At 34.4% G+C, this 26,200-nt stretch overlaps 2 protein-coding genes across 2 annotated transcripts; both read right to left on the minus strand.

Moving 5' to 3' along the window:
* Positions 1 to 81: 81 nt before the first annotated feature.
* On the minus strand, positions 82 to 12,494 carry LOC142632094 (uncharacterized). The gene is made up of 3 exons (XM_075806514.1): positions 12,210 to 12,494; positions 10,263 to 10,473; positions 82 to 5,129 (listed from the first exon to the last, which is right to left on the minus strand). Exons 1-3 carry the CDS (start codon positions 12,369 to 12,371, stop codon positions 376 to 378), a joined length of 5,127 nt encoding a protein of 1,708 aa, XP_075662629.1. The 5' UTR covers positions 12,372 to 12,494; the 3' UTR covers positions 82 to 375.
* A 2,093-nt stretch (positions 12,495 to 14,587) lies between these two features.
* On the minus strand, positions 14,588 to 25,673 carry LOC142630562 (uncharacterized). Its single transcript, XM_075804568.1, has 3 exons — positions 25,340 to 25,673; positions 22,320 to 22,530; positions 14,588 to 19,471 (listed from the first exon to the last, which is right to left on the minus strand). Exons 1-3 carry the CDS (start codon positions 25,580 to 25,582, stop codon positions 14,619 to 14,621), a joined length of 5,307 nt encoding a protein of 1,768 aa, XP_075660683.1. The 5' UTR covers positions 25,583 to 25,673; the 3' UTR covers positions 14,588 to 14,618.
* Between the last annotated feature and the right edge of the window lie 527 nt (positions 25,674 to 26,200).

Genomic DNA, 26,200 nt, shown 5'->3' on the forward strand with positions numbered 1-26,200 from the left:
ATATTAAAAGTCCGTTAATATACTTAAAATTATTATAAGGCCATATATGTCAAAGACCATGTTTTGGTCCACCGCTCAACAAAATCCAAAAAGCCGAAACTTGAGGCTCAAAAATATATATACATGCCAATACCAAACATTACCATTTAGTTCAGAATTACAAGAGTATCACCCCAAAATAGAAATACAAACAAAGGAAAATCTAGGACAAGACAATAGAAGTTTAACACCTTATGAATGACCATTAGAATCAGAATAGCAGCAACTGATTCATTCTTTTGAGTTTAAATTTACGCCCAAAACACTGTAAGAAACACACAGGAAATATATGAAAGAAACACTTACAATTATTAACAGTTCATGGTATATATCTAACTAGTCAGAAGGAAAGACAGATGCAATGAACTCCTCATCCTCCAAGTATATTTGCAAATTCTTGGACTTCATTAAAAACCTAACTGCTTCCTCATCAAATTCCAGCACGAAGGCTAGCTTGATCAGTTCAGAGAGCGCACCAATATGATCACAGTTCTCCCATAGCACACCCTCAGATATTGCTTCAGAAAAATCAGTTGCATATTCAATTTGATTCTTATATCCTCTAGACCTGTCCAACTTCTGTGTGAAAAACTTTGAAGACTGTCTATCCCAGCATATCATTCGGCTTGCTCTTGCATTCACGATCTCCCCTGAAGAAAGTGATAAACAGTACTTCACGGTTATCGGTTCAACTATCTCAAGGAAAGTAATATTCAGAAGCCCACGGATCATTTGATGCCTTCTTTCAGCATCCATTTTCATCACAGGATTTGCTAGAAAACCAAGGATGAGTGTAACCAGATCTTTTGTAATCAAATTCTCCTTTGGATTCACCTGATTGAGTTGAGCAACATCCACTGTGTATGATTCTTCCTTCTCTACAGACTCGGATATGGTGCGAACACCAATCTTCCGGTAAATATCAAACAACTTCATCTGAGGTAAAGAAGGCTTGCTTGGCTGAGGGTACCAGACAAATAGAGATTGAGCAGAAAACTGTTTGAAAAGATCTTTCAGCTGAAGATCATCGGCAATAAAGACATCATGCTTGTTGAACAGCAAAATTTCATCTGAGCCAGAAGCAACCGGCAATTTCACCAGCTTCTCAGTGATAGTTTTCTCAGTCTTTTCACCCCAGTGCGTCAAAAGATACCCCCAGAACTTAAGACAGTCATCATGTGACAATCGACGTCCTGAACTTTCCCAAACCTCCCAAAGCTTACAGTAATCAGCAACCGAAGGATTGAATTTAACGTGGAAAGCATGTGAGAAGAAGTTAAGTAACTTTTGGTCATAATATTTGTCAAGAACTTTTAGCTGCGAACTGAAGAGACCATCCTTGTCATGCAGAACACATTCACAGGGGCTGACCCACTCTCCTTTCTTATTTCCATATGGGATCCATATCCCTTTTGTAAGTTCACTGTCATTCTCCCAATCAGATAGACTCAAGTAATTATATATTCGAGCTATTGTAGGGAAATGGACATGGAATTCGAGGTGCCTGGCAATCAATGAACATCCGTCTTTAACATCAAGGGTGACTCCTATTGCCTTGAGCTCTTCTTTGTACAGTGTAATATTAGAACCATAGAAATCTTCATCAATAAAGGGTCCATCTGTCCGCTCCAAATAAGACCCCCACCTAGGATCGAACAATAAGCACTTTTCTGGAGGTCTATAACCTCTAGTGGTCTTCAACCATTTCCGAGAATTTTGTTTTAGGAAAGAATCTGGAAAGGAGTAATTTACTCCTTGGATTAAAATCCGTATGCATTCCAGCAATGAAAACACATTTTCAGCAGTTATCAGAGCAGGATTAATGGGAAAGTGAAGACCAGCTGCAACAAACTTCGCACCATCTTTAAATTCAACAACAACTCCCATGCTCTTCAGCTCTTCCTTGTAATTATGAATGTCCTTGCCATAATAGTTGTCCCTATCATCTAAGAAAGGGAGGTCGACAGTAATTGGTAAAATTGACTGCCAATCTGCTCCAAACAGAATGCAATCTCTTGGAGAACTCTTATCACCACGCCTAGTCTGCAACCACTTAAGGTCACGGATATTTTTCCTAAGATCTGGAGGAAACACACATGCATTATCTTTTAGCTCCCTATGACACGAAAGAAAAGAGAGAACAAATTCGTTAGTCATGGAAGACGCCTCCTGCTTGAATCTGTCAGCAAATTCTTTTACCGCCTCCTCAAAATCCACCTTCACCCCAGTTTGCTTCAACTCGTTTCTGTAAGAGAAGATTTTGGTTCCATGGAAATCATGATCAATCAATGCAAAGCCTTCAAAAACCTCTAGAATACAAACCCATTGAGGGTCAAACAAGAAACATTCACCCGGACGCTTGTACCCAAGATTCGTCATGAAGCATTTCACACCACTCAATGCCTGAACAAGTTTGTTAGATGATCCTAGACATCGCATACATTCCAGTATCAAAAGAACAGCCTCAGCCGTCAGAGATGAGCATGGAGGTGACTTTAAGTTGTCTACAACAAGATTATAACGATCACTGAAGCCAATTACCACACCAAGTGACTTGAGTTCCTCTCTAAAAGAAAGAATTTCCTCTCCAAAGTAATCTCGATCGATGAAGGGGATGCTACTGATTTGTGATGCAGTTTTCCATTCCTCATCAAACAAAACAGCTTCAACTGGAGACCTGTCACCACAGCATGTCCTTAGCCATCTCTTATTCTTGATACTGTTGATGAACTTATCCTGAGGAAGAAACTTTTCCCTCAAAAATCTGATGAAATTTAGTATAGACAGCACTTGGTCTCTACTTAAAGTGGAGTATTCTGTGAAAGACATAAGACGCTTTCCAATAAATTCACATGCTTCTCCATACTCAGACATGACACCAATTTTCTTCAGCTCCTCCTTATACTCACTTATTTCATCACCATAAAAACTTAGATCAATCAAGGGAATATCAACAAGCACAGATCCGTTCTGCAAAATATTTCCCAATGAAGAGGAAAGCATGAATGACTCTGAAGGTGGCCGGTAACCAGGACAGCCACTGGTAGTAATTTTCAGCCAGCTACCTTCCTTTATGCATTTCAAGAAATTCTCGGGAATGTAAATTTCTCTAAGTTTCAGATTCCGAATCCAATCCAACAGCAAGAATGCATTTTGCTTGGTGAGTGGCGATGATACCGTAGGAATTGCAGCGTTAGGAGGAGATATGTAAGGGATATCAGCTGCTACAATATGAGTTTTAAGGAACTCCAAGAGTCTTTCTCCAGAGGCATATTCACCTGCAAAATGGCCTGGTCGCAAGTAGTCTTCTGCTAACTCAACATAGCCTTCATTTGTCCATGGATTTGAACCAATCAATCCCACCCATTTGCTTCCATTGGCAGGGACAAGAACCCCTGTCCTGTGTCTCTGTAAATTTCCATAATTATCCACAAGTGGCATAGAATTACATAAAATACCAACCTCATGATGGGAAAGAAAAGACTTTTGAAGCGAGTGGTACAAGAAGTGAACAAAGGTAATAGCACGCTTCTGGCAACTATTGAGATAATTGTTAAGGTGAACTGCATATTCATAGACGCTCATAGCACCAACCTTCACATGATCTCGTAGCCACTCCAACACCGTCTCCCTCTTAGAGAAGAATTGGATAGCTTCTTGTGTGCTTTTCGGCCAAAAAAAGTAATTGGCTGGACATTTGAATTCCTTGTTCCAATCAATCAGCCATGAGATATGATCAGGATGACGGGATAAGGACACCACTCTGTCACGATTGAAATGCATGGATTCATTTATGCTACACAAAGACACATCGCCATAAAGACCCACATATTTTATTAGTTGTATGTACTTCATGTCGGTAGAGTCAAATTTGGAACTCCAGTTATCCGCAACAAATAGCAAAAGCTCCAAGTACACGTCCTCTGACACTCCTTCAACAAGTTTAGAACTTTGGATGCACTTTGCGTACCATTCGTTGTTGACTAGTTCCACACCCAAGAAATTCAATATGTAATCATATTCTGCTCTATCAAATGAGGAGCTCAAAATGTACTTTCCATGTGATGAAAGATGAAACAAACTCACCTTTTGCTCCCTTGCCTTCTCCAAAATGGTCCAGAAAGCAGGCATAAGCCTACCAACTTCTTGAGGTTTATGAAAGATCTTTTGCGGTGTGTAAGACTCACTTGGAAGAATACTTTCTTCAAGAAGCTTTGATTTGATGGACTCTCTGACAACATTCAACGTTTGATAAGAAGAGTTGTCGATGGGAATGAACCTGAACATGGAAGCTAAACTAGACATTGGAGCATTTTCAGAATTTTTAACCAGTGAAACAAACGCATTGATAAAAGCAGAGGGCACGCAGTCAAGAATCCCTTGGTTCCACTTGTTGTCTAAGAGAATTGTTTCCCTTGATGAGGCAAGAAGAAAATCTGCCTGAATTATGAAAGGAAAGTTGGTAAACATCTCTGTGGGAAGAAATGCATAGATCCCAGGTGAGCTCATTCCCCTATGGAGGCGCTCTTCAAAAGGAAAAGCCAATGTGATCACCAACTCTTCAACTTCCATTCTCCTTTCCACTTTGTTTTCCTGCCTGACAGGAAACTTTTGCCTCCACATAAAGTACCTGCATTCTCCCTCAGACTCCTTACCCTTTTCATCAGCAGAGAGATGGATTGTGTAGGACACAGCATCAATGTTCTTCCTCACCTCCAATTCAGTTTCACTGGTAATTGCGATTGCACTTACAGTATTGAGCCTGGGATCGTTGTTATGTTCCCTTACTGAAAGCCGCCTAATCTTTGATAGGAACAATAGAACTTCAGGATGAACATTTGAGAGCTGTTGCTTCACAGGTTTGACCTTATCGTACTTCAGAGGTAAGACTATTGTTGTTGTTGGAAGAGTAGTCCCAGAACCATATATTTTTTTGATGTCAGAAAGTGTTGGGTTCTCCTCGACCCATTCAGGAACTATGTACCCAAGATTGCAATGTGGGCAAGGCTCTTCATTGAATCGTATCTGATATCCATTGCTGAATATGTATGGCTGAGAACTAACCAGAAAGACACTCTTAAATCCAATTCCTGCATATTAACCAGAGAATAAGCTAATTAGAGCAATAAGAGAACGGTTAAATTATCCTCTCCGGTAATTATCAACATCATTATGGTTTTAATCTTTTCTTTCACTATAATTGAGTATATAATACATAATACTCTGCATTGATATCTTAAGATTAGCATAGAAGTCGATTCACAAGCATTAAGATATGAGAGAGAGAGAGAGAGAGAGAGAGAGAGAGAGAGATTAGGGACGGTCATTTCCATTGTTTATTTGTAATGTTTTTTTCCAAAAGGTTCCAACTTTTAACGACAATTTTTCATTGTAGTGTCTACAATAACTTCACATATTTTCTAAGTACAATTAAGTTTTTTTTTGTTTTTTTTACCAGTAAGAGCATCCACAGCCGTGGAGCTAAAAATTTAGCTTTTTAGCTCTACAAAAAGTTACTTTATCTATTTTACCTACTCACTTTACAAAACATGCTGCAGCAGTGGATCTATTTTAGCTTTCAACACAATAAAATAATATAAACATCACAATAAAATAATATATCTACTACAATAAAATAATATATCAAATACAATAAAATAATATATTTACTACAATAAACAACAATCACAACCACCCGCAACCGCAACCGCTGCCACTACCGCTGCCGCCACCGCAGTTGCTGCTACCGCCACTACCACTGCCGCTGCCGCCACTGCCACAACAATCTTTATTTTTTCTTCAAATTCTATTCATTCTCAAGAATTATATTTAAAAAAACAATGTTACATCCACAATATTTTTTGCAATACTTTCACGAGAATCATAACAAAATCTTATATGAAAAATTGTTACTAATTCTAATTTGATCCCGCCACTGAAATTATATTTTTATTCACCAATATTAGCTAATTACTTAAAATTTATTGTAAAAATATTGTGAAAATATTTTTAAATTGTCATTTCTTATTCTTTGCCTTTTTTTCATCCACACGTTTCTTTCTTCTTTTTTTTCTTTTTTTTTCCTCTTGCATTTGTCCACCACACACGTAGCATAGGATTCCATCCCTTCTTTTTTTTTTTTCTCTTTACTTTCCCCTTTCTCCCATTCCTCCCTCAATCTTTCTTTCTGCCTCCAGCTCTCGTTTTCTCCTCTCTTTTTTTTTTTTTTTTTTTTTTTTTTCATTTTCTACTTGATTCCATAAATTCTCTAGCTCTTTTTGTGGTTTGGGTTCGTGTGTTTGGGTCCATGGAATGGGTCTAGGTCCGTGTAGATCGGTAGTGGTGGTGAGTTTGCTCATCAATGGTTTTTTTTTTTTTTTTTTTTTTTTTTTTTCCTTCTATTTTTGAGATGGGTTTGGTGATTGGTGGTAGTAGGTTGATGGTGTTGGTTTTGGTTTTGGTTGTGTTGATAGTGGTGTGGATTTAATGGGTTTTGGGGTTATTTTGGTTGTTGTTGGTGGTGGTTCATGGTGGATTTTATGGGTTTAGTGGTGGTGGATTTATGGGTTTTTGTGTGTTGGAGGTGGTGGAGGTGTGTGTATGGTGTTGGAGAGGTTGCTGTTTTTTTTTTTTTTTTTTTTTGAGGTGTGTGTGGTGGTGAGGTGGTGGAAGAGACTGTCGGCATGGGTCTGAGGCGGATGGGTCTGATCGGCGTCTAGGCGGAGGCAGCTTGGGGCTTGGGTCAGTGACGTTGAGGCCGACGGCTTGGGGCTTGGGGCTTGGGTCGGCTTTGGCCGGTGACGTTGAGGCCGGTGGAAGTGTGGGTCGGAGACTTTGAGACAGAGGGGTGGGAGGGACTAAGAGAGAGAGAGAGAGAGAGAGAGGCACCATTTTTATTATTTTACTCCGGCCGAGAATAAAATATTGTTTTTTTTGTTTAGCTCTTATGAACAGTGTACATGTATGGATACATGTGCACTGTAGCAATCAGCTAAAAAAAAAGCTTTAGCTCCACTGCTGGAGCATGCTTTTTGGTGTTGGAGGAGCAAAAAAATACCAATATACCTATTTAGCTCCACTGCTGTGGATGCTCTAAGTACAGCTAAGTTTTGGAATGCATATCTTGTACTTAAGCCATTAATTGAGGAATTCTCAAACAAAAGAATAAAATAATGAGTAAAAAAATTGAAATAAAGCTGGCAAACAGATTTGATTTTATTTTTCTTCTTCCACATTTAAAACATTTTTGGAAAATACTTTCAAAACCTACTCTCACCCATTTTGAAAACATATTTTAAAAATGGTGGACCAAACAGCCCTAGAGTTTCGTTTTAGATTTGAGGAACCATTTATAGTTTTAGAATTTGCATTTAATTATAACAAATTTTGGCTATAATCATTTGACTTTGTCTTTATGTCCTTGACTGTCACCTTACTTTTTCCGATAATAGATAAAACATTTCTCAAATAATGTTTTCCTTGATTTGGAGAGTTTGGGACAATTGAAAAACTTGGTCAAACTGAAATCTTCTTTTATTAATCAAGAAAAACACATTCTTTGGGGCTAAAAAAGTTTTACCTTTTTTTGGCTCAAGAACCAAAACCTCCAAAATGACAAAATTATCCCAAAATCTATAAAATGACCAAATCGCTCTCAAAACCTCCAAAATTCTATCAAAACATTCAAAATGACCATAACACCTTTTAAACCTTTAAAATGATAAAAATATCCTCCGAAAACCTATAATATGCCCTAGATATCCTAGAATCTACAACTAAAACACCCATAAACTCCAAAATGGCCAAAGCAACCTCAAAAATTTTAAAATGCCCTTGTAACTACCCCCCCCCCCTCCCCCCCCCAAAAAAAAAACTTGGAAACCTATAAAATGATAAAAATTCACCCACAAGAACCTCTAAAATGATAGAAGAAACCTTATATTTCCAAAAAGACCAAATTACCCTCAAAACCGACATAATAACCAAAATACCCCTAAACCTACAAAATAGCAAAAACATTTTTAAAGCCTCCACTATGACTATAATTAGATAATTACAATGGGGAAGGAGGGATTTAATCCTAGATGCTTCTGTTGGAAATACTAGGAGGTGCCAATTGAGCAACAATGCTCTTAGCAACCATTCTACCCCCTAAAACCACCAAAATGACAAAAAAATCCCAAAACCATTAAAATGGGAAATATATATCTCTCATGAATCCTCAAAATGACCACAATAGGGCTCAAAATTTTGGGAATTGCTCCAAAATTTTTAAAGTTGTACAAAAATATCTTTAAAGTTTCATTTTGGAGGTTTCAAAATTTTTTTTTTTAATTATGATCTGAATGTGTAAGTTTAGATAATAGTTTTGTTATTTTATATATATATATATATATATATATTCACTTACTTCGATTGTGCTTATTAGTGTAATTTTCAATAATTTTATTTTGTTCATGCTTATTTTTTAGTTTGATTTTAGATTGACTTTAGTTGTTGTGATTAATATTTTAATGCGTTGATTTAAAGTTTTTAATATCTAATATAGAAAAGAGTTTTCAACAACACAACCAAACACCAAAAAAAAAAAAAATCAATTTCCCTTGAAAATATTTGGCTAAATTACAAAATTAAAGGTAGTCCTCTAAATTCACTTTTGTTCAATTTAATACTCTAACTTTCAAATTTGTTCAATTTAGTGTTGGTTTGGATACGGATGAAGTCTCCTGCGTTTGCCTTTTTTGTTTTTTTTTAATCCAGCGCCTCTTACACTGTTCATTGTCCATGAATAGTGCATTTAAGCTTATAAACAATAAAAATTTTATGAACAGTAAGGTTATGCTTGGTAACAGTTTTTGTTTTTTATTTTCGAAAATTTGTTTTTAGGAATATAAAGAAAAAACAATTTTCTTGTATTTTTGAAATCAAAAACATGTTTGGTTAGTTGAAATTAAAAAGATAGTTTTTTGAAGAAAAAAATAGAAAATACTAAAATATGTTGTTATTAGGATTTGAACTTTAATGTTATCTCATTAAATGAGATAAATTCATTAAATTAAATACATATTTTCATTGACTTTTAAAAATTAAAAGCTGAAAATAGCATTTTGCATGTTTTCAATTTCTTTCACAAATTGAGTTTTGAAAACAGTTTTTGTTTTTTGCCCATTTTGAGTTGCCAAACAAGTTTTTTAGTCTCAAAATAGAAAATTATTTTTGAAAACAGAAAATAAGGGGAAAAAACAGTTACCAAACATACCCTAATTTTTTTATTATTATTTTATTGTTTTCAGTTTTCAGCAAAATAAGTTGTATCTAAACAGACCTTTAGTCTTCCTATTAATCTCAATTAAATTGCATTTTTAACTATTTACTTTGTTTAAAACAAACTATTTTTTGGCAGCTAAATTCTAACAATGACTAACGGAAGGACTGAATTGAACAAAGTTAAAAGTTATATTACTAAATTGAATTTTAGATGGTTAGAGGGTGCAATATGTAATTTAGCCAAAATATTTTTAGATAAAACATTTTGTGCTAAAATGAATAGAGGGCTAACTTAAGAACTTTTTTTTTAAAGGGGGGGGGGGGGGGGGGGTGTTGGTTAAACCTAGATACTATCTTTCAGCCCTTTTTACTAGAGTAAGGGTCAGTTTGAACCAGAATTTATTGGTGACTAAGACTATGCATTGGGTTAAATACCAAAGACTAATACACATTATTTCTATTAAAATTAATTGTCAAATATCAACATTCCCTCATACCTTAACTTGTTTGTTTATGCTTTCTATAAGGTGTATTTTGACTTTGCCAAATTTCATCATGCAAGAAGATTTATTTATTGAATTTGTGCTTTGAACTCTCTTTCCAAGGCAACAATATTCATTCCTAATTCAAATAACTTACATATGACTTTTAGTGAGCATTACTAACTTCCAAAACTCTTAACTTAGCATTTATCACTTTAGAGTATATATGTGAAAGTTTCTCCTTTTGTGGATCAAGGAATTTTGATGTTTGACTTAAACAAATAAGTCAATAATGTTATGCTTATTTTGACTTCTTTCCAAGTCAACCCAATTACAATTATTAATGGTATTCTTGACAAAATAGCATTTTGAGTAAACCATATATAACAAATTTTGGTGTTACTAGTTCTTATAACAATACTTACAATAGAGTGGCTAGTATAAGCTGTAATTCTAGGAAACTAGGTAAAGTACCTTTCTCTCCAATATAACCACGTTTCCTGTTGCCTTTCTTGGTGGACCGACCAACACTGCAAATAGAGTCAATGTTTTTCGATGAGAAACCTTTCTCATTGTTGAAAATCAGCAATGTTGCGGGGGCCCATGTGTTAGTAATGTCCTCAGAAGTTATGACAAACTCAAGAGATGGATCTACTCCCTCCAAGTAATCATTATCTTCAGCATTCTGACCAAAATAAATTCAACACATAAGGCAATAAAACTCAACCCTATTCTTTTACTCTATATAGACATCTAACACTAAGTCTATATACAAAACTTTTTTTTTTTTTTCACAGAAAATATGTTTAGAAGCTTGGAGAGAGAGCAAAAATAGAGGGGAAGGAGAGAAAAGACCAAGAGAATGATTACATTTTCCCTCATTTAAATGTTTTAAAAATTAAGTAAAAGAGTATTCCACTTTGTTTGGATGTAAATTTGGAAGGAGGGAAAATTATAATATCATATAAATTAACAACCATAACCATCTTTTGCTAATTTTAAGAGTTCTTCTATGGCCACAACAAAATTCCTTAAGCCGAAGTGTCCGTCTACCATAAGTAAAAATAAAATAAAATAAAATTACATCTAGACTCGCTTAAGTCAAAATTATTGTGAAATTGTTGTGAGCGGTAGACTTTCTCCAATTTTGAAGCAAAGATTAATTCAACAATCTCTATTCCCTTCCCTTTACATCCCTCTTCTCCTCTTCCATCCAAACATAATTGCAAGAGAGAATTTGTGAACATAATACAACAAAGCAGGGATGGACCTAAAATTTTAAATTAGCAGGGGCTGGAATAAAAAGAAAAGAAAAAACTCCAAATAGACACCATATAGTATTAGAAAATTATAAATATACAAAATCATTGTTTCTAAATATATTAAGATACAATCATCTACCAACAAAGGCAAAAAAAAAAAAAAAAAGTTTTTTCTAATACTAGGCTGCCTATGATTTTTTTTTTTTTGAAGTTAGAGCATTTACAGTGGTGATGCAAAAAATTTTAGCTTTTAGCACTTCAAAAAGCTACTTTATCTATTTTACTCTATAATACACTCAATATTAAATGTTATAATTTTTTATCACTTCATTTAAAATAATATAAACAATTTATTAAAATAATAAGGGAAAAGTGAAAATTTGAGTTTTTTAATTGAAATGAGAGATATAATTTTAATAAAATATTTTATTTTTAATAACTTGCTACAGTCAACTCATATTTATACCAGTTATAGTAGTTGTAAAAAATTTAGCTTTAATTTCTCCAATAACATACTATTTTTTGGTTTTTTGGTGGTAAAATAATTTTTTTTTTCCTAAAATACAATCACTATTGTTAATGTTTGTATTATTTTTACTAAGCTTTTGGATTAGATAGTTATTATTCGAGTGAAGTTAGCTTAGCTCTTTTTTTTCTTTTTTTTTTGGATAAAGCTATCTTAGCTGATGGGAGAGAAGGGGGCAAAGTTTTGAAAGGAGGGCCAGCTATAAAAAAAAAATAAATATATATATATATATATATATATAAAAAATATCTGTTAAATAAATAAAAAAATTTGGACAGGGGGCCGACCCCCCCTTGGCCCCCACCTGGGTCTGTCCTGGGTGTCCCTGTTGGGCTCATGTAAAATTAATAATTTGCCATGTGAGTGAGTTTGGCATCGTACAATTTCTAGTAAGTTTTGTCAAAAAGATATAAGTTAATAATAATTTTTTTTTTTTACTTATATGGTGAAAAAGTAAGAAAAAAGCACAAGTTGAAGCTAAAATCTTCTAGCCAATTAAAATGGTGAAATCGTGTACAAACCCAGTTAAAATTGTAATAATCGTTACTCAAACATATATATCATTGAGAACCCATAACAAAAACACACAAACATATACTATTAAGAAAGAAAGAATGAGTTTGAGAAAGTAACCTGAATGAGTTCCATTAGAAAATGTACATCCTTGGCATAAAGCTCAGCAGAGAGGTTCTTGACAGCTTGATGAAGATCCTCAGTTAATGGGTTCTGTTCCCCTCCAATGGAGAACTTTTTTCTACGTATTTCTTCAACGTGTTCTCTCGCTGCAGCCTCCATATCTGTACCTAACAACGCACACACACAAAACTGAAAAACCAGAGATTTTTATGCTTTTGCTTACACAGAGAGAGTCAGAGAGCAGAGAGAGAGAGAGAGCAAAGTGAGACTGTGAGAGTGTGTGAAATGTACACACACATGTATAAAGAACTTAATGTAGAAGTTGCTGACCAAGCTTTACTTCTCAACGAAGTAGAACAAAAGCTGAGAGAGAGACTAAAAGTGATGAAAGAAAAGTAAAGGGTCCTAGGCTAGGAATGTACAGACAGTGGAGCTTTACACACTGATTCGACCACCTCATCTCTTTTTTGTTTTTTTCTTTTTCATATTTCCAAAGGTGACTGACTAGAGAGCGAGGAATCATAGAATGCGTTTAGATTCAACTTATTGTGGACCGAGACTTTCGGAATTTTTTTTTTTTTTCTTTTGCAAAGAGAAACTTTTGGACTTCGATTTTTTTTTTGAGAATCTTTTGGACTTTGATTTGATTGGTCTCTTTTTTATTTTTCATAGAATATTGTCATTTATTTATGATTATCACTCTTGTGGTTCTTTGGGGTTTCCCAACGTACGATGCAATTATTGATGTGACTCCGTCTGTTTAGATGAAATGTCTTTCATATAATTTTTCACTTTTTTTTTTTTTTTTTCAGTATTTGTTAATATCGGGAAAAATAAGCTAAACAGAAAGTTAATATAAAAATATGGCTTGAAAACAATTTTATTTTATGGCAAGTAAAAGAAGTTGAAATTTTTTTTTCAACACATTTAAGATAGTTATCAAATATTAGAAAATGAATCACCGTACACTTTTAGTATGGTAGTCATTTCACAAGTATAAATATTTGTAAAGTGTGGTGGATAAAGGTCAGAGTTCCAGTCTTCAAGACGGAATTTCACACACATATACACTTAATATGCATTTGGATTGCATTTCTCCATATTGCGTTTGCTTTTTCTTTTCTTTTTTTATTTTATTTTATTGAGACCCGTGTTTCACGTGAGACATGGTATTGTTAGTGGGTCCCGTGCACAATGCACGAGACCCACTACCTCTTTGACCAGTAAATATTTAACAGGAATGTGTTTATCAGTTGGTCCCGTGCATTGTTTACGAGACCCACAAACCTCTTTTTTTCAACAATTTTTTTATTAAAATAGGTCTCACAATACTATTCACACATTTTAAAATTATTTTGCTACAATGTTTTTAATTTTCAGTTTCAACAAAATAATCAATATCCAAATGCACCCTTAGATTAAGTTAGAGTAAAAATTCTGTCTTGTATAAAAAAAATATTAGAAAATGAGATAATTTTATTTAAAAAATGCCTTATTTTTCTAGAAAACTTTGATACTAAAATAATCATTTTCTAGAAAACTTTAACATTGAAACAAACTGAGTGTAGTTTCTTTTGGGATCAATTTGATTTTATCCTCTAATTTCTTAGTTTGGATTTGGACTCTAGTTTTTAAACAAAAATTTTACTAAGTGATAAATCCATTAAGTATCTATTTTTTTATGGATCTGAATTTTAGTAAAGTATCCTATTGTCAAATAAGAGATTTAAGATTCGATTTTCGCCTACAAAAAAAAAATTAATTAGTGTATTGGTCTAATAATAAAGAGCAATCATTAAAAATGGAACCTATAGGTTGAAACTATATCTTTAAAAAAATTCGAAATTAATTTTCTAATTGGGTGTGACACGATTTAATTCACATTTGTTTTTTTTTTTTTTTTTTTTTTTATGTGAAAGTTTATAATATAATTTATTTAAGTTTTTCTTTCCTTTTTTTTTTTCTTCTCTTTTTCCACTGTCCATTTCTCTCCTCCAACCTCACAGTCTTCCTCATTACCAGATTTTAGGGGGTGAGAAAGTTGATTAGTTCTTCACTGTTAAGGATACCAATGCAGAATCATATTCCAAGGCCAACTCTGCTACAAATCAGGATAACAACTGCTATCCTTCTCTTGATGTATTCGAATTCCTTGATGCCATTATTGCCATCCTTCTCTTATACATACTATTATCAAATTGATGTAATATCTCTATATATAAAAAACAAAAGCTCTCAAACAATTTTCAATAGAATAACGTTTATTCAAACAAATCTGTTCTCACATTCAGATCTGCTGTCATAGAGATATAGTTGAGAATGTATTGGCTCAAGAAATGATGAATTATTGACTCAACCAAGGTGAAGGCTTATGATTCAGTAAATTGAAACTTCATAATCAATACTCTAGTCGTTGGCAAGAGCCTTGTAGCTCAAAAACACCAAGAAACATACAAGAAATATGAAAGAAACACTTACATTTAACAGTCCATGGTATATATCTAACCAGTAAGAAGGAAAGACAGATGCAATGAACTCCTCATCCTCCAAGTATATTTGCAAATTCTTGGACTTCATTAAAAACCTAACTGCTTTCTCATTAAATTCCAGAACGAAGGCCAGCTTGATCAGTTCAGAGAGAGCACCAATATGATCACAGTTCTCCCATAACACACCCTCAGATATTGCTTCAGAAAAATATGTAGCATATTCAATTTGATTCTCATATCCACTAGACCTGTTGAACTTCTGTGTGAAAAACTTTGAAGACTCTCTTTCCCAGCATATCATTCGGCTTGCTCTCGCATTCACGATCTCCCCTGAAGAAAGTGATAAACTGTAGTTTACAGTTATTGGTTCAACTATCTCAAGGAAAGTAGTATTCAGAAGCCCTCGGATAATTTCATGCCTCCTTTCAGCTTCCATTTTCATCACAGGATTTGCTAGAAAACCAAGGATGAGTGTAACCAGATATTTTGTAATCAAATTCTCCTTTGGATTCACCTGATTGAGTTGAGCAACATCCACTGTTTGTGATTCTTCCTTCTCTACAGACTCGGATATAGTGCAAACACCAATCTTCCGGTAAATATCAAACAACTTCATCTGAGGTAAAGATGGCTTGCTTGGCTGAGGGTACCATACAAATAGAGATTGAGCAGAAAACCGTTCGAAAAGATCTTTCAGCTGAAGATCATCAGCAATAAAAACATCATGCTTGTTGAACAGAAAAACTGCATCTGAGCCAGAAGCAACCGGCAATTTCACCAGCTTCTCAGTGATAGTTTTCTCCGTTTTTTCACCCCAGTGCTTCAAAATATACCCCCAGAACTTAAGACAGTCATCATGTGACAATCGACGTCCTGAACTTTCCCAAACCTCCCAAAGCTTACAATAATCGGAAACTGAAGGATTGCGTTTAACATGGAAAGCACGTGAGAAGAAGTTGAGTAAATTTTGCTCATAATATTTGTCAAGAACTTTCAGCTGCGAACTGAAGAGACCATGCTTGTCATGCAGAACACATTCACAGGGGCTGACCCACTCTCCTTTCTTATTTCCATATGGGATCCATATCCCTTTTGTAAGATCACTATCATTCTCCCAATTACATAGACTCAAGTAAGTATATATACGAACTATAGTAGGGAATTGGACATGGAATTCGAGGTGCCTGGCAATCAATGAACATCCGTCTTCAACATCAAGGGTGACTCCTATTGCCTTGAGTTCATCTTTGTACAGTGTAATATTAGAACCATAAAAATCTACATCAATAAAAGGTCCATCTGTCCGCTCCAAATAAGAGCCCCACCTAGGATCGAACAATAAGCACTTTTCTGGAGGTCTATAACCTTTAGTGGTCTTCAACCATTTCCGAGAATTTTGTTTTAAGAAAGGATCTGGAAAGGAGTAATTCACTCCTTGGATTAAAACACGTATGCATTGCAGCAATGAAAACACATTTTCATCAGTTATCTGAGCAGTATCCAAGGGAAAGTGAAGACCAGCTGCAACAAACTTCACACCATCTTTAAATTCAACAACAACTCCCATGCTCTTCAGCTCTTCCTTGTATAAATGAATGTCCTTGCCATAGTAGTTGTCACTATCATCTAAGAAAGGGAGGTCAATAGTAATTGGTAAAACTGAATGCCAATCTGGCCCAAAAAGAATGCAGTCTCTTGGAGATCTTTTATCACCACACCTAGTCTGCAACCACTTAAGGTCACGGATGTTTTTCTCAAGATCTGGAGGAAACATAAAAGGACTATCTTTTAGCTGTCTGTGACATGAAAGAAAAGAGAGAACAATTTCTTTAGTCATGAAGGATGCCTCCAGCTTGAATTTGTCAGAAAATTCTTTTACCGCCTCCTCAAAATCCACCTTCACCCCAGTTTGCTTCAACTCGTTTCTGTAAGAGAAGATACAGCTTCCATGGAAATCATGATCAATCAATGCAAAACCTTCAAAAACCTGAAGAATGCAAACCCATTGAGGGTCAAACAAGAAACATTCTCCCGGAGGTTTGTACCCAAGATTCGTCTTAAAGCATTTCACACCTCTCAACGCCTGAACAAGTTTGTTGGATGATCCTAGACGTCGCATACATTCCAGTATCAAAAGAATCGCCTCAGCTGTCAGAGTTGAGCTTAACGGAGATTTTAAGTGGTCTACAACAAGCTTATAACAATCACTGAAGCCAATTACAACACCAAGCGACTTGAGTTCCTCTCTAAAAGAAAGGATTTCCTCCCCAAAGTAATCTAGATCAATAAAGGGGATGCTACTGATTTGTGATGCAGTTTTCCATTCCTCATCAAACAAAACAGCTTCAACTGGAGACCTGTCACCACAGCATGTCCTTATCCATCTCTTATCCTTGATACTGTTGATGAACTCATCCTGAGGGAGAAACTTTTCCCTCAAAAATCTGATGAAATTTAGTACAGACAGCACTTGATCACTACTTAAAGTGGAGTATTCTGTGAAAGACATAAGATGCTTTCCAATAAATTCACATGCTTCTCCATACTCAGACATGACTCCAAGTTTCTTCAACTCCTCCTTATACTCATTTAATTCATCACCATAAAAACTTAGATCAAGCAATGGAATATCAACAAGCACGGATCCATTCTGCAAAATTTTTCCCAACGAAGAGGAAAGCATGAATGAATGTGAAGGTGGCCGGTAACCAGGACGGCCACTAGTAGTAATTTTCAGCCAGCTACCTTCCTTTATGCATTTCAAGAACTTCTCAGGAATGTAAATTTCTCTACGTTTCAGATTCCGAATCCAATCCAACAGCAAGAATGCATTTTGCTTGGTGAGTGGTGATGATACCGTAGGAATTGCAGCATTAGGAGGAGATATGTAAGGGATATCAGACGCTACAACATGAGTTTTAAGGAACTCCAAGAGTCTTTCTCCAGAGGCATATTCACCGGCAAAATAGCCTGGTAACAAGTAGTCTTCTGCTAACTCAACGTAGCCTTCATTTGTCCATGGATTTGAACCAATCAATCCCACCCATTTGCTTCCGTTGGCTGGGACAAGAACCCTTGTCCTGTGTCTCTGTAAATTACCATAGTTATCCACAAGTGGCATAGAATCACATAAATCACCAACCTCCTGATGGGAAAGAAAAGACTTTTGAAGCGAGTGGTACAAGAAGTGAACAAAGGCAATAGCAAGCTTCTGGCAACTATTGAGATAATTGTTAAGGTGAACTGCATATTCATAGACGCTCATAGCACCAACGTTCACATGATCTCGTAGCCACTCCAACACCGTCTCCCTCTTAGAGAAGAACTGGATAGCTTCTTGTGTGCTTTTCGGCCAAAAAAAGTAATTGGCTGAACATTTGAATTCCTTGTTCCAATCAATCAGCCATGAGATATGATTAGGATGACGGGATAAGAACACCACTCTGTCACGATTGAAATGCACGGATTCATATATGCTACACAAAGACACATCGCCATAAAGATCAACATATTTTATTAGTTGTATGTACTTCATGTCGGTAGAGTCAAATTTGGACTTCCAGTTATCTGCAACAAATAGCAAAAGCTCCAAGTACACGTCCTCTGACACTCCTTCAACAAGTTTAGAACTTTGGATGCACTTTGCATACCATTCGTTGTTGACTAGTTCCACACCCAAAAAATTTAATATGTAATCATATTCTGCTCTATCAAATGAGGAGCTCAAAATGTACTTTCCATGTGATGAAAGATGAAACAAATTCACCTTTTGCTCCCTTGCCTTCTCCAGAATGGTCCAGAAAGCAGGCATAAGCCTACCAACTTCATGAGGTTTATGAAAGATCCTCTGCTGTGTGTAAGACTCGCTTGGAAGAATATTTTCTTCAAGAAGCTTTGATTTGATGGATTCCTTGACAACATTCAACATTTGATAAGAAGAGCTGTCGATGGGAATGAACCTGAACATGGAAGCCAAACTAGACACTGGAGCATTTTCAGAATTTTTAACTAGTGAAACAAACGCATTGATAAAAGCTGAGGGCACGCAATCAAGAATCCCTTGGTTCCACTTGTTGTCCAAGAGAATTGTTTCCCTTGATGAGGCAAGAAGAAAATCTGCCTGAATTATGAAGGGAAAGTTGGTAAACATCTCTGTGGGAAGAAATGCATAGATACCAGGTGAGCTCGATTCCCTATGGAGGCGCTCTTCAAAAGGAAAAGCCAATGTGATCACCAACTCTTCAACTTCCATTCTCCTTTCCACTTTGTTTTCCTGCCTAACAGGAAACTTTTGCCTCCACATAAAGTACCTGCATTCTCCCTCAAACTCCTTACCCTTTTCATCAGCAGAGAGATGGATTGTGTAGGACTCAGCATCAATGTTCTTCCTCACCACCAATTCAGTCTCACTTGTAATTGCTATTGCACTTACAGTATTGAGTCTGGGATCGTTGTTATGTTCCCTGACTGAAAGCCGCTTAATCTTTGATAGGAACAATAGAACTTCAGGATGAACATTTGAGAGCTGCTGCTTCACAGGTTTAACCTTATCGAACTTCAGAGGTAAGACTATTGTTGTTGTTGGTAGAGTAGTCCCAGAACCATATATTTTTTTGACGTCAGAAAGTGTTGGGTTCTCCTCGACCCATTCAGGAACTATGTACCCGAGATTGCAATGTGGGCAAGGCTCTTCATTGAATCGTATCTGATATCCATTGCTGAATATGTATGGCTGAGAACTAACCAGAAAGACACTCTTAAATCCAATTCCTGCATATTAACCAGAGAATAAGCCAATTAGAGCAATAAGAGAACAACTAAATTATCCTGTCTAGTAATTATCAACATCATTATGGTTTTAATCTTTTCTTTCACTATAATTGAGTATATGACACATAATACTCTGCATTGATATCTTAAGATTAGCACAGAAGTCGATTCACAAGCATTAAGATATATGAGAGAGAGAGAGAGAGAGAGAGATTAGGGACTGTCATTTCCATTGTTTATTTGTAATTTTTTTTTTAAAAGGTTCCAAATTTTAACCACAATTTTTCATTGTAGTGTCTACAAGAACTTCACAGATTTTCTAAGTACAGCTAAGTTTTGGAATGCATATCTTGTACTCAAGCCATTAATTGAGGAATTCTCAAACAAAAGAATAAAATAATGAGTAGAAAAAATTGAAATAAAGCTGGCAAACAAATTTTATTTTATTTTTCTTCTTCCACATTTAAAACATGTTTGGAAAATATTTTCAAAACCTACTCTTACCCATTTTGAAAACATATTTTAAAAATGGTGGACCAAACAGCCCTAGAGCTTCGTTTTAGATTTGAAGAACCATTTATAGTTTTAGAATTTGCATTTAATTATAACAAATTTTGGCTATAATCATTTGACTTTGTCTTTACGTCCTTGACTATCACCTTGCTTGTTCCGATAATAGATAAAACATTTCTCAAAAAATGTTTTCCTTGTTTTGGAGACTTTGGGACAACTGAAAACCTTGGTCAAATTGAAATCTTTTATTATCAATCAAGAAAAACACATTCTTTGGGGCTACAAAAGTTTTATCCTTTTCAAGCTCGAGAACTAAAACCTCCAAAATGACAAAATCATCCCAAAATCTATGAAATGACCAAATTGCCCTCAAAACCTCCAAAATGCTATCAAAACATTCAAAATGACCATAACACCCTTTAAACCTTTAAAATGATAAAAATATCCACTGAAAACCTATAATATGCCCTAGATATCCTAGAATCATCTACAACAACAAAAACACCCATAAACTACCCAAAGAAAAAAAAAACTTGGAAACCTATAAAATGATAAAAATACACCCTCAAGAACCTCTAAAATGATAGAAGAAACCTTAAAATTTCCAAAAAGACCAAATTACCCTCAAAACCGACATAATAACCAATATACCCTTAAACCTACAAAATAATAAAAATCCCATTAAAACCTCCACTGTGACTATAATTAGATGGTTACAATGGGGGAGGGGGGACTTAAACTAGGATGTCGCTGTTGGAAATACCAAGAGGTGCCAATTGAGCAACAATTGACCAAAATGACAAAAAATTCCAAAACCATTGAAATGAATTTTAAAAGTTGTACAAAAAAAAAAAACTTTAAAGTGTCATTTTGGAGGTTTCAATTTTTTTTTAATTATGATCTAAATGTGTAAGTTTAGATAATAGTTTTGTTATTATATATATATAAATATATATATATATATATATATATATTTCAATTATTTTGATTGTTCTTATTAGCGTGTGTTTGGATTGGGAGGCTGCGTCGAGCGTCCTGCGTTTGAGACTTTTTTCTTTTTTTTTTTCTTCCCTGCGCACACGTTTCAACGGGGGACAGGTGCACTGTTCACCACGGTGCGTGAACAGTAACCGCATAGTGGTGCACTGTTCATGTACTTTTTAAAATTTTTTAATTAAAAATGGGACCCGCATCACTATTCACCCATTTAAAAATTATTTTGCTACAGTGTTTTCAGTTTTCAGTTTTCAGCTGTATCCAAATGGACCCTTAGTGTAATTTTCAATAATTTTATTTTGTTCATGCTTATTTTTTAGCTTGATTTAAGATTGACTTTAGTTGTTGTGATTAATATTTTAAAGTGTTGATTTAAAGTTGTTGTTTAATATCTAATATAGAAAAGAGTTTTCAACAACAAAACAAAACACCAAAAAAAAAAAAAAAAAATCAATATTCCTTTAAAAAATTTGGCTAAATTACAAAATTCAATGCATTCCTCTAAATTCACTTTTGTTCAATTTAATACTCTAACTTTCAAATTTTTTCAATTTAGTCTTCCCGTTAATCTCAGTTAAGTTGCATTTTTAACTATTTACTTTGTTTAATAAAAATTAAGTCGTTTTGGTGGCTAAATTACATTGTTTAATATGTAATTTAGCTAAAATATTTTTAGATAAAACATTTTGTGCTAAACCGAATAGAGGGCTAACTTAAGAACATTTTTTTGGGGGGGGGGGGACGGGGGTTGTTGCTTAAACCTAGATACTATCTTTCACCCCTTTTTACTAGAGGACGGGGTCAATTTGAACCAAAGCTTATTGGTGACTAAGCATATACATTGGGTTAAATACCAAAGACTAATACACATTATTTCTATTAAAATTAATTGTCAAATATTAGTATTTCCTCATACCTTAACTTGTTTGTTTATGTTTTCTATCAGGTGTATTTTGACTTTTCAAAATTTCATCATGCAAGAAGATTTATTTATTGATTTTATGCTTTGAACTCTCCTTCCAAGGCAACAATATTTCTTTCCTAATTCAAGCAAATTACATGACTTTTAAGTGAGCCTTACTAACTTCCAAAACTCTTAACTTAGCATTTATCACTTTAGAGTATATATGTGAAAGTTTCTCCTTTTGTGGATCAAGGAATTTTGATGTTTGACTTAAACAAATATGTCGACCCAACTACAATCATTAATAGTCTTCTTGACAAAATAGCATTTTGAGTAAACCATATATAACAAATTTTGGTGTTACTAGTTCTTATAACAATACTTACACTAGAATGGCTAGTATAAGTTGTAATTCTAGGAAACTAGGTAAAGTACCTTTCTCTCCAATATAACCACGTTTCCTATTGCCTTTCTTGGTGGACCGACCAACACTGCAAATTGAGTCAATGTTTTTCGATGAGAAACCTTTCTCATTGTTGAAAATCAGCAATGTTGCTAGGGCCCCTGTGTTTGTAATGTCCTCAGAAGTTATGACAAACTCAAGAGATGGATCCACTCCCTCCAAGTAATCATTATCTTCAGCATTCTAACCAATATAAATTCAACATTATACATAAGACAATAAAACTCAACCCTATTCTTTTACTCCATAAAACCATCTAACACTAAGTCTACATACAATGTTTTTTTTCCACAGAAACTATGTATAGAAGTTTGGAGAGAGAGAGTAAATAGAGGGGAAGGAGAGAAAATACCAAGAGAATGATTACATTTCCCTCATTTAAATGTTTCAAAAATTAAGTAAAAGAGTATTCCACTTTGTTTGGATGTAAATTTGGAAGGAGAGAAAATTATAATATCATATAAACTAACAATTATAACCATCTTTTGCTAATTTTAAGAGTTCTTCTATGGCCACAACAAAATTCCATAAGCCGAAGTGTCCATCTACCATAAGTCAAAATAAAATAAAATTACATCCAAACCTGCTTAATTAAATCAAAATTATTGTGAAAATGTTGTATGGTAGACTTTCTCTAATTTTAAAGCAAAGATTAATTCAACAATCTCCATTCCCTTCCCTTTACATCCCTCTCCTCCTCTTCCATCCAAACATAATTGTAAGAGTGAATTTGTGAACATTATACAACAAAGTGGTATCCCTGGTGGACCTATGTAAAACTAATAATTTGTCAACTGAGTGAGTTTGGCATCCTACAATTTCTAGTAGTTTATTGGTTAAAAGGTTATGTGCCTAAGTTTTGTCAAAAAAATATAAGTTAATTTAGAAGTAAAATAATAATAACTAGTCACTAACCTGTGCGATGCACGGGAAAATTATTGACTATGAAAAAAAATCTAACAATGAATGAAGAATTTAAGTTATCACATATGCAATGTTGTTGACAATAAACAACCTTAAAAATCTAAGACAAACCCATGGAATGGATTTGAAATTTGTTCACAAAGAAAGAAAGCCTTACATGAAAAAATATATATTAAATTAGTATAAATAAAAAAAATTAACCAAAATAGTCCAATTTAAAAGGTTTCAAAATAATAATAGTCCAATTCAAAATATAAATAAATACATTAAATTAGTAAAAATAGAAAAATTAATTAAAATAGTCCAATTTAATGTAGAGACATATTTCTTTATATATTATTGGTCAAAATTCATACAATTTTTTAAGATGTTTTAAATAATATATCAATACCAGACCCAAATCTTTACCCAATAATAATAATAACAACTACATTTTCTAGAATATTACAAATATAATATGAACCTAAAAATAATGAAAAAAAAAATGAGAAAGAAGAAGAATAGGTTGACAAAAAAAGGAGAAACATGATGTACATATTACATGGTGGAATGGAGGTTCAAGATTTGGTAAAGAGAGGTTCAAGATTTTTAAAATTAGACCTAGGTTTGACCGAGGTTGAACCGCAATAATGTCATATATAATTAATTTAGTAATTAATTAATATGAAATAAATAAAATAAATATATACAAATTAATGATCTTGATTTAATATTTAAAATATCCAAAGATATTCAAGTATAAAGGAGGCTTAAAAACAAAATGACATTTCTAGCAATTTATTATAGACTTTAAGTTTGCGTACTGCTTTTTTTGCATCTGCGTTTGCGTTTCCCTGGGTCTTGTACATTGTTTATAAGACCCGCAAATACGGAATCTGGCAAATGTAATTTTAAAATTGAGTCTTACGGCACTATTCACACATTTAAAAATTATTTTACTATAATATTTTTAGTAATAAATTTTTAAAATTCTCAACAATAAGCAATATTTAAATAAATCCGAAATAAATATTCATCATTTGAAATATGTTTCAGTGCAATAGTTAATATAAAAATATCTTTAAAATCGAATATGATCATGACTTTATGCCATTAAAATATTTGAACTCTTTATTACTGGCAAGTGACAAGTACGACTACAAATAAATAAATAAAAAATAAAAAAATCTAAATAGCTTAGCAGTAAACCATTTTGACCGTGGCTTTTAAGACCAATGGCCAGTACACTAACCATGTTGGGATATAACCAAAAATTCATACCCTCACCTCTTTCTCATAAACAAACGACCCATGTTCTGCAGTACTCACTGTCTCTGACCAAAATCACAAGGTAAAGTATCACCTAGTCCACGGTGAAGCTGAAACAGTGAAGAACGAAGTCTATGGTGGAGCTGTGACTTTTGATCTGGTTATTTCAAGCATTCTTCTTCCTCTACTTCTTCTTCTATATTTTTAAAAATCATGGGTGGAGTCAGTAAAAAAAAAAATGACTTCCCACCTCATCTATCTCTCTCTTCATCCTCTCACGGCAAAGGAGGGTGTTGTAATGGTAGTGGTTGTGATTTGTGGATTTGGCTTGTGTTTGTGATTTACGGGTTTGGTTTGTGTTGGTTGTGTACTATGTTTGGAGAAATTTATGGGATGAAGAGGAAGATGACAAAGACAGAGACGAAATTATTTTTTGTTTTGGTGATTTATGGGCTCATGATATAGAGGGAGATGGAGATGAAAGGAAGAGAAAGAGTTGATCGGTTTTTTTTTTTTGGAAAGGAGAAGGAGATTGGTAAAAAATAATAATAATAAAGTTTTTACTTCTACGGTAAAAAATAAGAAAAAAGCACAAGATGAAGCTAAAATCTTCTGGCCAGTTAAAATTGTGAAATCGTGTACAAACTCAATTAAAATTGTAATAATCATTGCTCAAAAATATATATCATTGAGAACCCATAACATAAACATATATATCATGGGCATTCTAATTCGCAAACAGATATATCATTGAGAACTCATAACAAAAACACACAAACATATACTATTAAGAAAGAAAGAATGAGTTTGAGAAAGTAACCTGAATGAGTTCCATGAGAAAATGTACATCCTTGGCATAAAGCTCAGCAGAGAGGTTCTTGACAGCTTGATGAAGATCCTCAGTTAATGGGTTCTGTTCCCCTCCAATGGAGAACTTTTTTCTACGAATCTCTTCAACGTGTTCTCTAGCTGCAGCCACCATATCTGTACCTAACAACACACGCACACACTCACAAAACTGAGAAACCAGAGACTCGCGCTTTTGCTTACACAGAGAGAGCATGGTGAGACTGTGAGAGTGTGTGAAATGTACACACACATATATAAAGAACTTTATGTAGAAGTTGCTGATGAAGCTTTACTTCTCAACGAAGTAGAACAAAGCTGAGAGAGAGAGACTAAAAAGTATTTAAAGAAAAGTAAAGGGTTCTAGGAATGTACAGACATTGGAGCTTTACACACTGATTCGACCACCTCATCATTTTTTTGTTTTTTGTTTCTCATATTTCCAAAGGTGACTGACTAGAGAGTGTGGAATCATAGTGGACGACTGAGAGACTTATGGAATTTTTTTTTCTTTTGTAAAGAGAAACTTTTGGACTTTGATTTGATTGGTCTCTTTTTTACTTTTCCTAGAATATTGTCATTTATTCACGATTATCACTCTTGTGGTTCTTTGGGGTTTCCTAACGTACGATGCAATTATTGACGTGACTCCGTCTGTTTAGATGGAATGTCTCACATATAATTTTTCACTTTTTTTGGGTATTTGTTAATTAGATTTTATTGAGGTGTGGTAAGCGAAAATTATATCTTGCACCCGGCATATATGCCGGGTGTGAGACACAGGGGCGGGTCCCACACACTGTGGGGCCCGCCTCTGTGTGAGACACCCGGCATA

This window comes from Castanea sativa, chromosome 4, assembly GCF_040712315.1.
Source record: "Castanea sativa cultivar Marrone di Chiusa Pesio chromosome 4, ASM4071231v1".
NCBI classification, from domain to species: Eukaryota; Viridiplantae; Streptophyta; class Magnoliopsida; order Fagales; family Fagaceae; genus Castanea; species Castanea sativa.

Excerpts from the sequence above, each read along its gene's own strand:
- LOC142630562 (XM_075804568.1), bottom strand. The coding sequence starts at position 25,582 with ATGCTCTCTCTGTGTAAGCAAAAGCGCGAGTCTCTGGTTTCTCAGTTT. Across the intron at positions 22,531-25,339 it reads TTCTCATGGAACTCATTCAG|AATGCTGAAGATAATGATTA; the intron begins GTTACTTTCTCA and ends TATATTGGTTAG. Across the intron at positions 19,472-22,319 it reads TGGTTATATTGGAGAGAAAG|GAATTGGATTTAAGAGTGTC; the intron begins GTACTTTACCTA and ends GTTAATATGCAG.
- LOC142632094 (XM_075806514.1), bottom strand. The coding sequence starts at position 12,371 with ATGGAGGCTGCAGCGAGAGAACACGTTGAAGAAATACGTAGAAAAAAG. Across the intron at positions 10,474-12,209 it reads TTCTAATGGAACTCATTCAG|AATGCTGAAGATAATGATTA; the intron begins GTTACTTTCTCA and ends TATTTTGGTCAG. Across the intron at positions 5,130-10,262 it reads TGGTTATATTGGAGAGAAAG|GAATTGGATTTAAGAGTGTC; the intron begins GTACTTTACCTA and ends GTTAATATGCAG.